At 36.7% G+C, this 20,237-nt stretch overlaps 1 protein-coding gene across 2 annotated transcripts in view; it reads left to right on the plus strand.

Annotated features, from left to right (window-relative positions):
* The window catches only part of OXR1 (oxidation resistance 1), a 279,350-nt gene that overhangs the window by 25,618 nt on the left and 233,495 nt on the right, over positions 1 to 20,237 (plus strand). For both annotated transcript variants that reach the window (XM_070748208.1, XM_070748209.1), the window contains exon 2: positions 18,195 to 18,270. In XM_070748208.1, the coding sequence (XP_070604309.1) occupies positions 18,254 to 18,270 (17 nt within the window). In that variant the 5' untranslated portion in view covers positions 18,195 to 18,253. The remainder of the gene's footprint in view (positions 1 to 18,194; positions 18,271 to 20,237) is intronic.

Genomic DNA, 20,237 nt, shown 5'->3' on the forward strand with positions numbered 1-20,237 from the left:
TCATATGTTAAAGAATGCCATTGGACGGGTATTAGTTGATTCAAAGAAGATCAAACAAAGATGAAAGGAGTATGTCTGCTGTCATACATGTGTGAGTGTCGTGCCCACACTCATAATTCAATGCCTGGGACGGGTAAAAACAGCTTTCCCCATTCCCCAGAGGCCATCTGGAGACTGGAAATGGTATGTCTTCCAGCTTCTGGTGGGCCCAGTAGGCTTGTGTTTTACCCTCCCCAGGCTCCAAAAACTTCCCTGGAGCTGGGAGAGGGTAAAACGCCCTCCCCCATCCCCCCGGAGGCTCTCTGGAAGCCAAAAATGCCCACCCAGAGCCTCTGTGTGAGCCAAAAATCAACTGGCTGCCATACATGTGGGTATTGGAGATGAGCTAGGGCAACGGCCCACGTGCCAGCAGATATGGCTCCGTGTGCCACCTGTGCCATAGGTTCGCCATCACTGCCCTTGAAGATATTTCAAGATAAAGTTAGATTAGCATTCTGATCAGTGTTGTGGCCTTTTCATGTCCTGTGCAATTAGCAATGAATCCAGAGGACTCAGACACAGTGTAGGTGTGGTACAAGCGACCTGTGTTCCTGGTACCCAAGACTCACTGCAAAGAGGACGTGGTGTCAGAGGCTGAAGAGCGACCAGGGAATTCTGCCCCTCCTGCAAATCCTAGCATCAAGACCCTTGAGAGGGTCTCTGGGTGTTGGGTGGGGAAGGCTGTTTTCACCCTCTCCAGGCTCCTAGAAAGGCTCTGGAGTTTGGAGACAGCAAAAAATGGGCCATTCCCACCTCCTTGAGTTGCTGAAAACAGGCTGTTTTCTGACTCCCAGTGGGCCCAGAAGCCCAAAAATCAGCAGGTTGGCGTATGTATGTACTCCAGACCTGAGCTCGTGTGCCCATCAATATGGTTGTGTGCCATAGATTTGCCATCACAGGTCTAGGATTAAACAAAGTTATAATAGCATTTGCAACAACTGACCTAAAATTGACAGTGAAGATACTAAAGAGAGGATATTATCTTCTGCCTTTTAGGACCAACCATCCAGGGGGTGGCTTCTAACTTCCTCCCGTGCCGCATGGCTGTGCCTCGTGGATATGTATATGCAGTGCAGAAAAATAAAAAAATAACTTCCCCCCAAAAGTCCCAAAACAAGATGACGACGTGTGTACAATGCCAGAAACTCAGCTTCTGCACATGTGTTGAAGTAATAATAATTTAATAATAATAATTTATTAGATTTATATGCCGCCCCTCTCCGAAGACTCGGGTAAAATAAAGTAAAATAAAACCTGGAAAAAGTCTTTAAATTAAATAATAATAATATATATATTTTAAAAAAATATGGTCACACCCATGGACTGGTACCATCCAAATTGGTTCCGTAATGCTATTGTGACTTCATCAGCAGGTTGCTACCAGCTGGGTTGAACTGGTCCAAACCAGGAGGAATCTACCTCTACAATCATCAATAGTAAGAGTGTAAACTGTCAGCAAATATTGACAAACTAGCAGACATGAAAGTCTTGGAAAAGATATTCAGATGCCATGTTGTGCCCATATTTACAAAGATCAGAATTGTGCAGGTGAATTATAGAATAGAATAGAATAGAATTTTTATTGGCCAAGTGTGATTGGACACACAAGGAATTTGTCTTGGTGCATATGCTCTCAACCTAAGATAAAATACAGAAAATAGTATAAGGGCAGGTCTTTTTCTGCTGTCAGACTTCTATGTTTCTATGAAAATTGGCTCTTTTAGAAGCAGCATAGAAAGAGCATTGACATTTTTGAAAATTGAAAACTGAAAATACTTTGAACAGCGAAGAAACCAAATGAATCAATCATTGTGCAGATCAACCCAGTGTTCTCACCCAAGGCACAAATTGCCAGGCTCAAATTATCCAACTATGGGCACATTATGCAAAGATCTGGAGAAGGCTGGGAAAGGTGAAAAGGAAGAAGAAGAATAAAACACTAGAAGAATTGAAGAATCAGGTTGAGGACAGATTGTCATGGATGAAATGTATGCGGCTGCTAAGTGTTGCTGTTGACTTGATAGTGCATTAATCAATATTCTGAAGAAGTTATTAATTATTGTTGCTATTATATTATTGAGTCTTACACTTCAAATTCAAAGGTCCAAGAACCACAAGTAATTACATTCCAATGTTTCAAGCATGACTTTTTCATCAACTCCTCTTCTCTTTTTAAAAAAATAATAATCTGGACGCACAGTTTTAAATTCAGGCTTCCTTTGTAAAAATTACGTGCTATCCTCTTTGACCAATGATTTTCACAACCACCCCTTCACATTCCTATTTGCTTCTGTCCTGGAAGCCATTTGCTGGCTTTGAACAGTATGATTTTCTGACTTAATGATGATTTAAATATGTCAAAGGGTTAAATAAGGTCCAGGAGGGAAGTGTTTTTAATAGGAAAGTGAACACAAGAAAGAAGGGGACACAATCTGAAGTTAGTTGGGGGAAAGATCAAAAGCAACATGAGAAAATATTATTTTACTGAAAGAGTAGTAGATCCTTGGAACAAACTTCCAGCAGACGTGGTAGATAAATCCACAGTAACTGAATTTAAACATGCCTGGGATAAACATAGATCCATTGTAAGATAAAATACAGGAAATAGTACAAGGGCAGACTAGATGGACCATGAGGTCTTTTTCTGCCGTCAGACTTCTATGTTTCTATGTTTCTGTGTTTCTATTTTGCTGTTCTCCAATAGCATGAAAATATAAGTAAAAGTTTTAATAAAGTATTTACTGTCCCTTAAATGGAAATTGTCCAACCGAGGTCGGTCCTATGTTCACAAAATTAGCTCTTAGAGTGTTTTTAGCTGAGATTTTAATAAGGCACAGTGCATCAGACACCTTTTGTCCATGTGGGTGGAACAGCTACGTGCAGCTTTAATGTTCTGTTTCTTTAACCTGCAAGCATGTAGTATTCATCAGCAACATGAGCCTGTTAGCAAGCTTCAGTGTCGGAAGCTTCAGCCATAAAAAATAATGAGTATAATTCATTCACCTCGTGTGCAGTTTTGCATCTATTCATAACCTCTTCATTGAGGACAAAAAAAAAAAAAGCTTCAGTTCGTTACAATTTTTAGAGTTCAAAAGTAATTTCATTGATAAGGTCTGTGTTACCGTCATAATGTGTCTACCTACACATGTATGAGTCACCACTTCTTTTCATTATTCTAACTCTTTAAAAAAAAGAATAAACTGTCTGGATTTTTTTTTTTCCTTACCTCATTTGCTCTCTATTCTTAACATCAGGATACTTTACCTCCTTTTCATCTAAGATTTGCTGTGACATTCGAAGCCATATAATCCTGCTGTTGTATTAGGTTTGGCTTACAGGTGGTCCTTGCTCAACAACCATTTGTTGAGTGACTGTTTGGAGTTATGGCAGCACTGAACAAAATGTAATAAGGGCTGGTTCTACTATTAATTAATTAATTAATTGGATTTATATGCCACCCCTCTCCGAGGACTCAGGGCGGCTCACAACATATCAAAAAGTGCAAAATGATATACATCTCAAAAGATCCAAATAACACGACTAAAGGAACTTAAAACCTCAAATATAATTTAAAAACATTCATCACCATTCACTCCATAAGTACACTAAAATACTCATTGGACAGGGGGCTAGGACCTAATAACCCCAGGCCTGGTGGCATAAATAGGTGTTTAAACTTTTTCGGAAGGCAAGGAGGGTGGGGACGGTGTGAGTCTTTGCAGGAAGCTGATTCCAATGGGCCGAGGCCCCCACAGAGAAGCCTCTTACTCTGCACCCTGCCAAATGACATTGTCTGATTGACGGGACCCTGAAGAGGCCGACTCTGTGGGACCTGACTGGGCACTGGGATTCGTGCAGCAGAAGGCGGTTTTAGAGGTAATCTGGCCTGATACCATGTAGGGATTTGTAGGCCATAACCAACAATTTGAATTGTGTCTGGAAACTAATCAGCAGCCAGTGCAGTCCGCAGGGTGATGGTGAAAAATGGGTATGCTTTGGAAGGCCCATAACCGCTCACGCGGCTGCATTTTGAACGATTTGAAGTTTCCAAACACTCTTCAAAGGTAGCCCCATGTAACCCCTATCCCTGAAGATCTATAATTCAAACTTCATTAACAGTAAAATATTAGCAATTAAGGCTTACAAATGCTTAATTTAACAGAATGCTTAATTTGCGAAGAAGGGGAATGGTGCTACTGATCTTTTCTTAATGACCAACTTCATTCTGTTGCAGGTGTCTATAGAGCAGCCAATGACGCATGGAACACTCTATTGCTAATTCAAAGGCGTTTATCAGGGCAGATCATTTACCAGTCAGCAAAATAATCTGAAGAACACCAAAGAGAACCAGGATAGGTTACAGTAGCATATTTTAAAATAAAGGTAGTCTTCAACTTATAACCATCCATTTATCCACCCTTAGAAGTTACAGTAGCATTCCAAAAAGTGATTTATGACCAGTCGTCATAGTTATGATTGTTGGATAATGTGATCAAAATTCAGGTACTTGCAGTGATGGGCTCCTACAGGTACGGTCAGGTACGCAGTACCGGTAGCAAAATTTTGGTCAGGTATACAGTACTGGTAGCAAAATTTTGATTTTTTTTTCTTTTTTTCCCTTCTGGGCTCTGGGTATGTTTTTCCTATCACAGTAAATGAGGTTGAATGTGTATAATTTTAGAAGAGCTATGTGTGCATGTGTGTGTGTGTACATACACATATAGTTTATATAGTAGATAATGTATATTTGAGTGTGCCTGTGTGTAATATGTATGTACACATATGGCATATATACATAGAATTAAATAGTGTATTTTGGATGTTTAGTAATAGTAAACAGAGAGGGAAATTGTATCTCTTTGAGGCGAGGAGAGGCCAGGCACCCTAACCCTTGACATGAGTGATGTCATGTTGGCCACCTTTAAGCCAGTCACGTGACCTTTAAGCCACCCCCAGTCACATGATCATCAAACCACGCCCACCTGGCCACATGGTCAGCAAGCCACACCCACAAAATAAGCCACACCCATAGTGTGATAGTAAAAAAATTTATAGTCCTTCACTGGGTACTTGGAAACTGGGATGAAGTAACAATATTTGCAGTTTCCCAAGGTAAAAAAAAGTTAACGGAGAAACAGGATTCACTTAACAAACCCATGATTCACTTAACTGCAGTGATTTCTTTCTTGATTCTACCCTCTCGGACACTCCTTCTCCTACCTCTACCTACCTTCTTCTACCCTTGTGATGGCGAATCTATGCCATGCAGAGCCCTCTCTGCAGGCACGCAAGCCATTGCCCCAGCTCAGCTCCACTGCACATGCACGCACGCCTCCCACCAGCCAGCTAGCTTTTGGGTGCCTCCAGAAGATGAGTGTGCATGTGTGAGATGGGCGCAGGCAGGGTGACCTATGTGCATGTTCAGGGTCACATGCTCAGGGGTCACATGTGCATGCATGGGGGAGCACGGGACACACAGGCGGAATCTTATGTGCGTACTTTTTGGCACACAACAAAAAGGTTATTCATCACTGCCTTACTTGATCACTAGTTTTCTTCGTTTCTTTGGCTAAGTAAACAAGTTAAGACTTCTGCTAAAACTTAATGTGTGCAACTGTTGATGTTTTTCAGTTTGCCTTTTCTTCAATACTGGAGTTTTAAGTTACATTGTGCTTCAGAGGGCTAGGTTTCAAATCACCAGTGAGATTAAAACTAGAAGAACGAGATTGCAAATTAGAAAGTATCCAGCACTCTGATTAAAGTGAAAGTACAGTGGGTATTTTGTAATAATGTCGAACAAATTTCCATTGTAATGTATTGAAATTTATTAAGTTCATTTAATTTATCTTTTACAGATAAAAATATTGCCAACTTTTTATAACTCATTCTCTTGCACAAAAAATATAGAAACATAGAAGACTGACGGCAGAAAAAGACAAAAAAAGTCATGCTGAGCCTATAAATTTGTTGCATAAATAGGAAATTAAGAACTGTCATTTGATAATTATAGGCCTATGACTAAGAGTAGTAAGGTATGATTTGCTATTTTAATTGCAGGTGTATGGTCATTATCAATATAGGCGTGAAATTATTTTACTGTTCTTTTTTGCTAGGCATTAACTAGAATATTTTGAAAATCAATCTGATATTTTCATCAGATAAAATCTATTAAAGTATGGTTGTTAAAATACAAATGCTAACTTAATTTAATTTAATATGTAGCCATGAAGTCATTATTATTATTATTATTTGCTACACCGAATTCTTGCAGTAAAATTCTTAGTCCTAAAGAGTTATATACATAGGAGAGTATACATCGGTTATATACATAGGAGTATATACATAGGAGAGGCTAACATTTGAAAATTGTACAGAAAGATATTTCTTAAGTCACTTTTTCAAATTCAGCAACTGCAAAGATGTATACATTTTTAATTTATTTAATTACCCCCTAGGTTATGTCTCCTAGAATGGTATAAATCCATTTAGCCTGAAAATATTTAATCGGAAAAGTATAATTTTAGATTCTGATTGTTCCTTGCTTTAAAATGACTAAAGGATGTGAGATCAAAGTACTGCATTGAATTATCTCAGTTGGAAAGATTTGTCGTCTCCTTGTGTTAGGGATTTAGCACCAAAAAATGTGAAAGCAGTTAATTTATTTATTAAGAAACCAAGCCTAGCTTAATGTTAAATTGGAGGCAAGCAAGCAAAGCATAGCTATAAAATGTTTTTAATAATGAAAATAATTTATTAAAATTGTATTAGTCTTTGAACTTACAAATGCTGTGACAAATTTCAGAGAAATAGTTTTATCTGATAGTGAAGTCTATCATAATTATAATCTGCACAATTATATCTGATAATGCCAGCTATATCAATTCAAGAGCCTGACACATCTGGTAATAATGAATTTCTTCCATTCTGATTGGATCACTTGAAAACGTTGTACAAAGGAATGTCCTACGGCTTCAGTGCATACAAACTGCATGGATGCTGCTGTGATGGGTACCCAAGATTTGTGCGCAATGGGTGCCCAATATTTTTCGAGCTGATTGCTGAGGTTTGAATTTTTTGGCTGAAAGAGAATGGCTATGGCACCACTGCGTTGATTGACTTTTGGTCTCTGGAGTATGGTGATAAACCCAAGTTTCATCTCCTGTCACTATACAGTTGAGAAAAGCCTCTATTTCAATTTCGAAATGGTCAAAAAAAAATTTGGGCGGCACTGACTTTTGTCAATTTTGTGCACTTCAGTAAGCATCTTGGGCACCCATCACAGCAGCGTTCGTGCCTTTAGCATTCAGGTAGCATATTACAGCGCGCACTCCACACATTTATTTATTTATTTATTTATTTGTTTGGTTGGTTGGTTAGTTAGTTAGTTAGTTAGTTAGTTAGTTAGTTAGTTAGTTAGTTAGTCCAATACAAATTGAAAGTTAGAGAATAAAAACGTGTAGTAGTAAATATCAGGGAAGGGATAGAAGAAGAGATATGAGAATAGAATACATCAATGAAGAGTAGAGGAAGGATATATGGATGGGAGAAAAGATATATAAAATATAGGAGAGACAATTGGACAGGGGACGGAAGGCACACTAGTGCACTTATGCTCGCCCCTTACTGACCTCTAAGGAATCTGGAGAAGTCAACCGTGGAAACTCTAAGGGAAAAATGTTGGGGGTTGACACCACGGAGTCTGGTAATGAGTTCCACGCTTCAACAACTCGATTGCTAAAGTCATATTTTTTACAGTCAAGTTTGGAGCGATTGATATTAAGTTTGAACCTGTTGCGTGCTCTTGTGTTATTGCGGTTGAAGCTGAAGTAGTTGTTGACAGGCAGGATGTTGCAACATATGATCTTGTGGGCAATACTTAGATCATTTTTAAGGCATCGTAGTTCTAAGCTTTCTAGACCCAGGATTGTAAGTCTAGTTTCGTAGGGTATTCTGTTTCGAGTGGTGGAGTGAAGGGCTTTTCTGGTGAAGTATCGTTGGACCTTTTCTAGGGTGTCGATATCCGAAATTCGGTGTGGGTTCCAGACAGGTGAGCTATATTTGAGGATGGGTCTGGCCAAAGTTTTGTAAGTTCTGGTGAGTAGTGTGAGATTGCCAGAGCAGAAGCTACGTAGGATCAGGTTGACAATTTTAGAAGCCTTTTTGGCAATATTGTTGCAGTGGGCTTTGGAACTTAGGTCATTTGATATTAGTATTCCAAGGTCTTTTACTGCGTGGGGGTTGTTTGTCAGATTTTGTTTATTTAGTTTGTATACGAAGTTCGGATTCTTTTTGCCGATGTGGAAAACAGAGCATTTGCTAGATGATATTTGAAGTTGCCAAGTGTTAGACCAATCTGAGATGAAGTCAAGGTCATTTTGGAGAATAGTTGTGTTGTCTGTGGTATTGAAAAGTTTTTCATCGTCGGCAAAAAGAACACAGTTGCTTATAATATGATCACAGAGGTCATTGATGTAGAGAATGAAAAGAGTAGGTCTTGGAAGGAAACGGAATGAGGACGCTCAACTCTAACCTTCACCACAATGCCAGTCAATGATCTACTGACCACTGGCACTGCTCGTTCTCTTCTGCTGGCTTCCCACTACACAATAGCAATACCAACTTCCCTCACAAACATTCCCTGCAAGAAGCTACATGCCCTGTAACCTTACTTTCTGGATAACCCTTGTAGTTGCTACTGATTAAGGATGCACAGAATGTTTTGAGTTTTAAATATTCTGAGTTTAGAATGGCTTGCATTTCAATATCCTCCCCCCCCACCGAAAGTCAGGACAAATATTAAATTATTTCCATGCATGAAACAAAATGTGTCTGTTTTGAACATTGTAAGAATCCTAAATCCTGTGATTGGCTTGTTGTTTTTTTAGTTCTGATTGGCTGATTTGTGTGTTGGTTCTTTTGGCAGGTTGACATTGACATTAATAGCTGCTAAGGGCTTTGTGTTGCAGGCTGTTTGCAAAATGCAGTGCATTGCTGTTCTGTATTTAGGCTGAGCTTTTTTTATGGGGGGGGGCAGAAGGCAGAGATGTAGTCAGCCAAATATAATAACATAAGAATTATGTTAGAAGAAACTCACTCTATAGCTGATAGTCATGGGGGGGAAAATTAGTAGTTATTCATTCATTCATTTATTGAAGTAAAATAATTAGATTATTGCTGTTATTCCTTGTGGGTTTGCTGCAACTTGCTGACATAAAAACATGATTAATCATTTCATTCTTTCTTGTGGCTATATTATTATTATTTCCATTTTTTAAAAATGTTTTCCTTGGGCAACATATGTTTGTTTAGTAGTGAGGATGGTCAGGAATATTCAGCATTGATGACCATTTAACTTTTTAATATAGTAAGAGGACTGTTTTTGAAATAGTATTAAAATGTTTAAAATGCAGTAGAATAGGCAATGGATGGAAAAACTGTCTAATCTGGTATCAGATTATCTTCTATGTTGCCATTAGGACAAAAAATAATAGGACATTTTATCATCAATGTCCTACTAGTGATTATCAGAGGCATATGCCAGAAATGGTAGAAGCCAAAATGACCTTTATTTAACATAGCAAGTCAAATGTTATATTGTACTATAGAACTAAAAAACTCTGCAGCTTCAATTTCATACTGTGCTCAGCTAATTTTCCACATCCAGATGATTTTGGCTAATTATCAAGCCTTTTATTATTAAACATATGGGAACACAACAGGAAACCCCATACATTAAACTGGAAAGTTGAAAAATATTCCAGAAGATGACAATGTTGGATCACTTCCAAACAGTCTTCATGAAATTCCTAGAAGTTGAATTGAATTGAAAGAAGAGTTTACATGGTTAAGAAGCTAGACTTTAGGATAAATCATATTGCACCTGTATTGAATAACTTACATTGGCAGCATGTTTATTTTGAGCACAATTCAAAGTAATAATACTTGCTTTTAGAGTTCTAAATAACTTGAGCTCAAATAGTTTAAGATATATGCAAATAGGATCACTGAGGTATATGCAAATAGGATCACTGAGATCTTTAAAAACGTATAGTCCAGATTGTGGGAAATAATTATCTCACTCGACTCTGCCTTGGTCAGACGTTGGTTGGAATATGGCATAACTCAATTAAAAAACAACCATTGATAAACTGGAAGAAAGACAATAAAAGAACTGGAAACTGACCTACAAGTAATGATTCAGAGACTTAGATATCTTAAAAGACTAAGAAGACAATATTGAGAGCAGAGACAATAGTTTTATTGTCTTTAAATATATGAAGAGCTGTCACACTGCAAAGGGCTTATGCTCCAAAGGATATATTTGGATTAAAAAATGTAGTGGCAGTCAACTGTTTTGATTTGGCAAGGTATTTTAAAACTATTGTACTTTTTATATAAACATTGTATACAATTATGTTTGTCTCTACATCAGGTTTTTTGGTTTTTATAGGGCAAGGGTAGGCAAAGTTGGCTCTTCTATGACATGTGGACTTCTACTCCCAGAATTCCTGAGCTAGAATGATTGGCTCAGGAATTATATGAATTGAAGTCCACAAGTCATAGAAGAGCCAACTTTGCCTACCCCTATTACAGGGGGTTTGATCATGTATCAGTGAGAAAACTGTTGAAGGTGCAGTGTAACTTTTCAATTTTCCCTCCCTCCCTCCCTCCCTCCCTCCCTGGAGTCTTGATAGTGGTCAAGTCCTTGGTGCTCTCTGACAAAGACAACTAGGTAATATCATTAATGCCTTCATCAGTGCTTTCATCATAAAGCACTGATAATGGTTGGGTAATGTAAGGTCTACAAGCAAACAACCAAGCTTAGAGTGCACCAAGAATTCTAAAACTTAATCCCAAGCTACAGATACTCTCTTCTATTGGATCTTAAGAGTTATTTTCACAAGTTTCTTAATATTAATATTCACAATAATCAATCCAAAGATTTGATCTAGTAATGTAATCCAGCCTTTCCTATTGTAGTACATTCCAGGTGGGTTATTTATTAGTTAATGCATTCCCAGCTGTCTTTCTTCTCAGAGTTCAGGGAGCTGTCCATGGTAGTTTTCTTCATTTATCCACTAGGAATAACCCTGTGGAGATAGACTTCTTCCTATCGGACTGTCCCAGAGTTACTTATTGAATGCCATGGTTGACTGGAGACATGAACTGGGTTTCTCAGGTTCAGCTCAACACTTTAATCACTGCAGTACAAAAATGATTGCTGGTTGGAGTTTTGATTTTCACACATTTGGAGAGTTCCAGGTTAGGAAAGGTGGTCCCTACTATGTACTGACTTTAATAGATAAACTATTAATGTATACATTCTTCAGCCTTCAAAGCATCTGCATTCCACTTTTAAATTATCAAATAAAATGTTGAATCTTTAACAGTCTTATGTCAGCTGTGCCATCATACAATAGCAATAGCACTTAGACTTCTTTACCACTTCACAGTGCTTTACAGCCCTCTTTAAGTGGTTTACAGAGTCAGGATATTGCTGCATCCTCATTTTACACACCTTGGAAGGATGGAAAGCTTAGTCAGTCTTGAGGCTGGTGAAATTCAAACTGCCAAATTGCAGGTAGTTGACAGTTAGCAGAAGTAGCTTGAAAAACTGCATTATAACCTGTTGTGGTTAGCTCTGGCCCATGCCGCAGGCCTGTTTTGCTCCTGGTGGAATCTGATGATGAAGGCTCCTCTGACCAAGAAGACATGAGTGAAAGGGAGGAGGAGAGTGTGGCAGACAGCTCAGGAGATCAATTATCTAGCTCCTCCTTGGATTCGGAACAAGAGTTAATGATACAGCCACGCATGCGGAGAGCGATGCATAGGCAACAACAACTGAGAGATTATTATCAAAGAAAATGAGGACACCTATGGTTGGGTGGGGCTGTGGTAATTAGTGAGGCTGCTATAAATAGCAGCCTGTGGGTTTGGCCATTGTGGAGGATTATCTGATCATTGTGTTTCGTGCCTGCCTTGCTGACTTCGACCTTTGTGTGCTGATTTTTCCCCGCTTTGAAACTAAACCAGAGCAAAGTGTGTTTCACTTTGTGAAAGAAGAAGGACTGTGAATTGCCTCACAGCTGCAAGCTAAGTATTTCAGAACTGATAAGGGACTTGTACAAATTACCAGTTTGTTTGGAGACGAGTGCTCTTTGCTATACAAAAAAAGTGCTTAGTTTATTTGAATTTTCGGTATAAAGAACATTGTTTTGAATTTTCAAACATGTGTGTGTCTGAAATTTGTATCTGAATTTTCGGGAGGATTCTACCAGAGAGCTCGACAGAACATAACCACTGCACCACCATGGCTCAATTGTATACAATGTATACATGTACAGTCATACAGGTCATCCCATATTAGTGATTTCCTCTTATCAGTGTTTTACAGAGCTCTGTCTCAAAAGCTCTCATGAAAAACAGTTTGCTTACATCAGTTGGCTACATTCCCAAAAGATCTCATTGCTCTCTGGTCAGAGGCAGTAAGCTGATGGGTTAAAGGTGTTTCTTCAGCACTTGCTATACTTTCACACAGTATTTGACCATTAGAAGGAGCTGGGTGGTGGAGGTTTCCAGTGGTGATGTCGGAGTGGCGCAGTGAGGAAAGGACCAGCTCCATCCTTTAATCTCTCATTTTTCGTGTATGGGAATCCTTTAAAACCATGCCACATTTGGAGCACAGCTCAAAATGGAGGGGAAGCCTGGGGGACAGTGAGGTAAAAAGCAACTGCCCACTGGAATGAGGACATCCCTCCTAAACCCAGTGCAAATGCAATCTGTCATGTCATTTGACATGGTGGACTCGAGGCTGCAACAACCACTCCAATTTGGGAAGTAAAATAGTGAACAGCAGACTGTGCTCATCTTCATTAGTGAGGACTTCCATATGGGCAGAGATTGGGATCAACAAATCGGGTAAATATTAACAATTGTGAGCAAAAAAAATGAAGCTCCAACAAAAGACAGAGTGGTGATTGAAAGAGAAGAGCCATGATTACTTAAAATAACATTGCCGTGAAGGTAAAGGCTAAAAGACACCACGTGGAGACACCACAAGTTCATTTGAAATAACAAAATGAGTCTGTCCAAGGATGCCCTTTGTCACCTCTACTATTTATTTTCACATTAGAGGTTTTGTTAAGGAAGATCAGAGCAAACAAAGAGATTAAAGGAGCTAGGATTAGAAAGGAAGAGTACAAAATTCAATCCTTTGCAGACAACCTAGTAGTTTTTATTGAAATGCCAAAAGAGGCAGGACAAATTTTATTAAAGAAATTAGAAAAATACAGAGAGGTACCAGGCCTTAAAATTAATAAAACAAAAAATAAAATGATACTGAAAAATTTAACTTCAAACCAAGAAAGAGAATGAGAGGAAAAATTGGGACTAAAATGTACAAAGAAAATTAAATATTTATGTATTTAGCTAACAGCAAAATGCTTTTCAATTGAAGAAGATAATTATGGGAAATTGATACAATAAAAGCAGATTTGGAAACATGAGGAACATTACAACTATCCATAATAGCTGTATTGTGACTATTAAAATGAATATTTTGCCAGAGTTGCTCTACTTTTTTCAAACCATGCCTAAAAAATTAGATTAAAATGTCTTTACACAATTGAATAAAATCAAAATAAAATTAATAGATCTTCAGGATGAGAGAAGCAGAGGTGGGATGAGACTCCCTAACTGGCAAATTTATTTTGATGCAGCAACCTTAGTGTGGGTTAAAGAATAGATTAATCTAAGAAATAAAAGATTTCTAATTTTAGAGGGACATGATTTATTAAAAGGGTGGTGTGCCTTCTTATGGGACAAAGAGAATAAGATACATAGATATTTTAAGATATAAAATAAGAGAAACCTTGATGCAAACATGGCAAGAGTTCAAAAGAAAACATTATAGGAAAATCCCTAAGTGGGTATCCTCCATGGAAGTGACAACCCACCCAAACAGTCTAGATGTAAACAAGATGGTTAATTATCAACAACTTTTAGATAGAGAAGATTTTTTAAAAACAGACAATTGGAAGACAAAGAGTAATGATAGATTGGTGGCTGTACATGCAAATTCAATCATGGTATAAAAAAGACAAAGAAGAAGAGTATAGATTTGAGATAATTCCATATCAATTAAATAAAATTTTGATGGATGAAATGCTCCCGGATGAAAAATTAATAACAAAAATTTATAATAACCTATTAGAATTCGGTATAGCAGAAGAATCATCACACAAATGAATTATGATATCATCATATTGGGCATAACATAGAATTAGAAGACTGGAGAAAAATGGTGAAAAGAAACTATAAAATAACTAAATTGGCAAAATACAAAGAGAACCAATACAAAATGTTCTACCAATGGTACTGGCACCAGCCAGACTAGCAAAGATTTCTACAAACTTGGAACCAAATTGTTGGGAATTCAATCAAAAGCAAGGTACCTTTAATCGTACATGCTGGTTGTGCACAGGAGCAAAGAAATATTGGGTAAAAATCCGTAGATGGGTTCAAGAAAAAACAGGCCTTCAAATAGAATATACACCAGTATTATTTCTATTAGGGATTATTAAAGGCGACTATAATAAAACAACCATATAGAATTCTTTATAGAACATAGAATTCTTTATTGACCAAGTGTGATTGGACACACAAGGAATTTGTCTTGGTGCACATACTCTCAGTGTACATAAAAGAAAAAGATACATTTGTCAAGAATCATGTGGTATAACACTTAATGATTGTCATAGGGGTAAAATAAGCAATGAAGAAACAATCAATATTAATAAAAATCTTAGGATACAAGTAACAAGTTACAGTCATAGAGTCCTAAGTGGGAGAAAAAGGATGATAGGAATGATGAAAAAAACTAGTAAAAATAGAAGTGCAGACTTAGTAAAAAGTTTGACAGTGTTGAGGGAATTATTTGTTTAGTAGAGTGATGGCATTTGGAGAAAAATTGTTCTTGTGTCTAGTTGTCTTGGTGTGCAGTTCTCTGTAGTGATGTTTTGAGAGTAGGAGTTGAAACAGTTTATGTCCAGGATGCGAGGGGTCAGTAAATATTTTCACTGCCCTCTTTTTGACTGGTGCAGTATCTTATAACATCAGCAAGAATAGCATTTGCGCAGTGTTGGAGAAAGAAATGTATCCTCTGAAAGTTTAGTAATTAAAAATATGATTGTGCCAAAATGGACAAATTAACTATTAAACTGAAAGGACATTCAGAATCTTACGTAATATGGAATAAATGGCATGATTGGGTTGAACATAGAAAATGAGAAAAAAAGAAGCAGAATATAAATAGGAGTAAAATGTATATTTGGAATGCATGGAACATATTTTGAAATGAAATGTAAATATTAAGCATGGAATATACTTGGATTAGAATATAATTATATTCTAATCCAAGATTAGAATAGTACTAGGATATAATAGTTATATATAAATCATTATTAAATGAAAAAAAAAACCCGCATTTTTTTTTTAAAAAAGGAGATGGGGTGTGATGAATAAACATTGATTTTGCAAATGGCATTATCTAATTAATAATTGGTGTGCATGTCTACATGAAAGGTCTTCATTAAAATCAATTCTGAGTAAACAGATTTAAAATTAGGTGACACATTTCTGATTTGGAATAACAAGTTGGATGGATTATAACAATCTGCATAACTTTTCTTGAATCTGGTGTTCCAGATCTGGTTCGTCCATGTAATAATATGGCATATTATATATAAATAATATGGATATATTATACACAAAAAATAGCACATTCAGATAGGATACAGTGTGTATGTGTGTGTGTGTGTGTGTGTGTCTGTCTGTCTATGTGTGTAGTGGGAATGGATATATTATACACAAATAATAATAGTAATAAGTATTAGTTTGTATTCCAGTACCTAGGGTTTATAGGACATTCAGATAGGATACAGTGTGTGTGTGTGTGTAGTGGGAATGCCCAATATTATATAATTTTATGATTTTTAAAATAGAAATTTTTTTCCATTAGTGTTGTCCAGGCTCAGCAATACAGTTTTTCTGTGCTCATCTGAAAACAAAATGACGGACAAACAAAAAAATATATAGAAACAGTCTCAATTTCTTTTCTGTTTTACAATGATTTTATTAAAAGAAGAAAGTAAAATTGCAGAGATATTGAGTCATAATTGATTTTGTTATATTTTGTTAGGAATGTACTGTCCGTGCAATCCTATTCATCAAAATGTTCAGAGGCAACTTTCCTCCTTCCCTCTCTTAAACACACACACACACACATTTATGTGGGTGGGTGATAAAAGCTATTAAGAGTTTTTATGTATAAAATAGAGAGACAGAAAAGAATAAGTGATATTGTACCAATTTGATTAAAAAATATGAGACAATAAATTTAGGGAGCTGTATTGTATTGTAAACAATTGGGTTTAGGATAGTTTATATTTTTGGGGGGAGAGAGAGTTTGGTGTAGTGATTGAAAGTCATGGAATCAATCTTAAACCAATCTATTACACTCCACTTAGAAATTAATAACCTACTCTCCAACAAATAATTTGGTTTCAGAAAAAAAAATAATCCTGCAATCTGCAACTCTTACAGTGCAAAAACATATGGACCATTCAACTCAAACAGGGTAAAACAATAGTCGCAATTTACATTGACTTTTTAAAAGCCTTTGATTCAGTAGTACACAACGAACTACTTCTGAAACTAAAATCCTATGGTATCTCTGGACCCCTACATGATTGGATAACTGCGTCCCTATCTAACAGACAACAAGTGGTCAAAATAGGAAGTGCCATATCAAATCCTGCTCCTGTCAATAGCGGTGTCCCTCAAGACCACACTCTTCATACTCTTGTGATCATATTATAAGCAACTGCATTCTCTTTGCTGCTGATGTTAAACTATTTAATACCACCAACAATGCTATGTAGATATGTAGGAACGCAGAATAATACATAGCAAAATGCCACTTTCAAATATAATTTTATTTCTTAAAATGTAATTAAATTGTTCATTAAGCATTCTTAGAGAATAAAAATGATGGATGGCTGCATTGTGACAATTATTATGTTGTGAATTATGTTCACACTCCACAAAAAAGAATATAAGCTGAGTTTACATTCTATAAGGTAAAAGAAATGGGAAGGATATAACATTTCCAGTTGCTTTCTGATTAATAGGTGTTTTACAATATCTCTGTTTATATATATATTTTAAACCACATAATGCTGTTACTTAAATCCCCATTATTCACACTATTAATAGATATATAAATTTAATTCAAGTTTAATTCTTTTTTTCTTATTTAATTGCAAAATTCTCAACTATAGTTTTTGAAAAAATAAGCAAACATAATAATGTGTTCTTTACCATTACCCATAATTATCTTAGTTTATAGAAAGTTATAATTATTTTTATAGTATAGTATATTAAACATACTAATATTATATTATTTTATTTTTGTAATACATAATTATCCTATTATCCTGTTTTATTTTCATAGCTATGTATATGTATATGCCTATGCCTATGCCTATGCATATGCATATGCATATGAATAGGATAATATAATTGTGGATATTAGCCGATGCAAGCTTGTTGTAAATATGGGAAAACTATACCCCTGCTTGTTTGTATGTGACTGTGTTTTATGTGTATTCAATTAAAAAAAACCTGCATAGGCAACATTTCTATCTGTCAATTGAAAAATTATGTTGATAAATTACATCATCCTAGATGTTGAGTATAAAGGCCAACACCCGCTAAAGAACAGGCATCTACAACTTCACATTGCTGTAAACATAATAGTGATTGTGACCAGTCATAATAATAATCTATTGATTAGCCTTTAGGCCATACCAGAATATAAAATGCAGGACAATATAATACCATAATAATATATACCGATTGAAGTGATGGTTTGATAACTCTATCTTGAGTCTTCTGCTGTAGTTCTCTGTTGGTGGTTGATGGGATGCTAGAATGTTGGAAGATACTTGTCTAAGATACTTTCTCAAGCTTTGCATCGGGCTTATCTGTGTTGCTTCAAACTCATATCAAACATGGTTTTTGAAAATTATTTATTGAAACCTATCAAACTAAGATCACAGATATTAACGTGAAGATTTTTTATTTCCCCCCAATAGGTCTACAAGATCAAGATTCTGTTGATTTCTCATCTATGTGAAGCAAAACACTTACCATTATGTTTAGCACTAAAAGGTCAGTTAATTATCATCTCTCTGTTTTTTACTTCCACTGGACAATATAGAATTATGAAATAAAATATAAATATGATGTGAAAAAATAAATGTGAACCATGTGTAGTTGTTCAGTAAAATATTTAGTCTTGATTATTAAAATAAGGCTATGCATGAATATGTTGCAATAATGTTTGCATTTCTTTTTCTGTGTGCGTAAATAAACATATGCTTGTTTACAATTTATAATTTATGGCTCTATTTGAAATACCCTGATTTCCAGTTATCTTACTAAATGATATGATTAGCATTTGAATATCGTAATATCGTAATATGTAGAATCTAAGGTCTATCATAGTTTATTTATTTATTAGATTTGTATGCCACCCCTCTCCAAAGATTTGGGGCGGCTCACAGGATACAATATAAAACAGTGAATACAAAACAAATCTATTTAGTTAAAAACTACGTAAGCTAAAAACCCAAATATTAAAATCAATCAAACAATTCAATCATAACCATACATCACATATATTGGCAAGGGGGTGTAGATCTAATTGCCCCAAGCATGGCAACATAAGTGAATCTTGAGACTCTTGCGAAAGGCGAGAAGGGTGGGGGCAGTGTGAATCTCTGGGGAGAGCTGATTCCAGAGGGCAGGGGCCACCACAGAGAAGGCTCTTCCCCTAGGCCCTGCCAAATGACATTGTCTGGATGACGGGACCCGGAGAAGGCCAACTCTGTGGGACCTAACCGGCTGCTGGGATTCATACGGCAGAAGGCAGTTCCATAAGTAATCTGGCCTGATGCCATATAGGGCTTTGTAGGTCATTACCAACACTTTGAATTGTGTCCAAAAACCAATTGGCAACCAATGCAGTCTGTGGAGTGTTGGAGAGACATGAGTATATCTAGGGAGGCCCATGACTGTTCATGCGACTGCATTCTGCACGATTTGAGGTTTCTGAACAGTCTTCAAAGGTAGATAGTTATCAAACAACTGCCTCTTTTCTCATTTCATGTTAGAAATGAGCAATAAGCCTAAAGAAATCTTTCACATTTCCCTCCCCTCCCTTCTTTTCTTTCTTCCTCTTCTCTCTTTGCCTCTCTATTGGACATGCTAACCTTTCATGTCCCACCTGCTATGTAACGAAAATGTATTTATTCAAATTATATGGCCACCTCAATTGCAAAACAATTCTGCACAGCTTTTTACAAACAATAAAAAGAACAGTAAAAACAAAAGCATTTTTTAAATTAAAAAAAAAACAGTTGGGCAGTTGGGCATCAATGTATTACAATGACCCTTAGGGACAGATTCACTCATGACTTTGGCCTGATACCCAAAAGGAGTGGCAAGTTGTCAGTGTGAAAAATCTATATGGCAAGGATCATTCAGTTTTCAAGGGGAAAGTTGTTCCACGTGACTGTTGTTGTGATGTTGCACTTATTGGGTCCTTTCAGATGATGTTGCTTGATAGAAAGAATTTAGACTCATGCCAATGCTATTAGATGTATGGTGGGGCTAGTGTTATTTGTACAAATAACTCTTATCAGTTCAATTAAAAGCCTTAGAATTAATTACAAGGACATTCAATTGCACCTGGGAACCCTATTGGAAGCCAGTGCAGTTTGCAGCCAATAATGAAAAATGAACATATTAATGTATACCTGCAACTACCTGTATGACTGATTTTTGAGACAGTCCTTTCTTTATAATGCAGATATGGCCTACATATATCATGATGCCTTGGCAGTGGTAACTCATTGTTTGATCACCACATAACTCAGGGCTGCCAAACTTGTGCTCTGGATGCGTCACACTCTGGATACACCCATGCTTAGTTTAGTGAAGGAAAACAAAGTCACGATACACCACGTGATGACACCGTGACAATGCGAGTTTGGCACCCCTGACATAACTGGACTACTAAAATGTACGAGGGTCGCCCAGAAAGTAATGCACCACATTTTTTTTCTCAGCTTACA

Source organism: Erythrolamprus reginae, chromosome 3 (genome assembly GCF_031021105.1).
Source record: "Erythrolamprus reginae isolate rEryReg1 chromosome 3, rEryReg1.hap1, whole genome shotgun sequence".
Taxonomy (NCBI): Eukaryota; Metazoa; Chordata; class Lepidosauria; order Squamata; family Dipsadidae; genus Erythrolamprus; species Erythrolamprus reginae.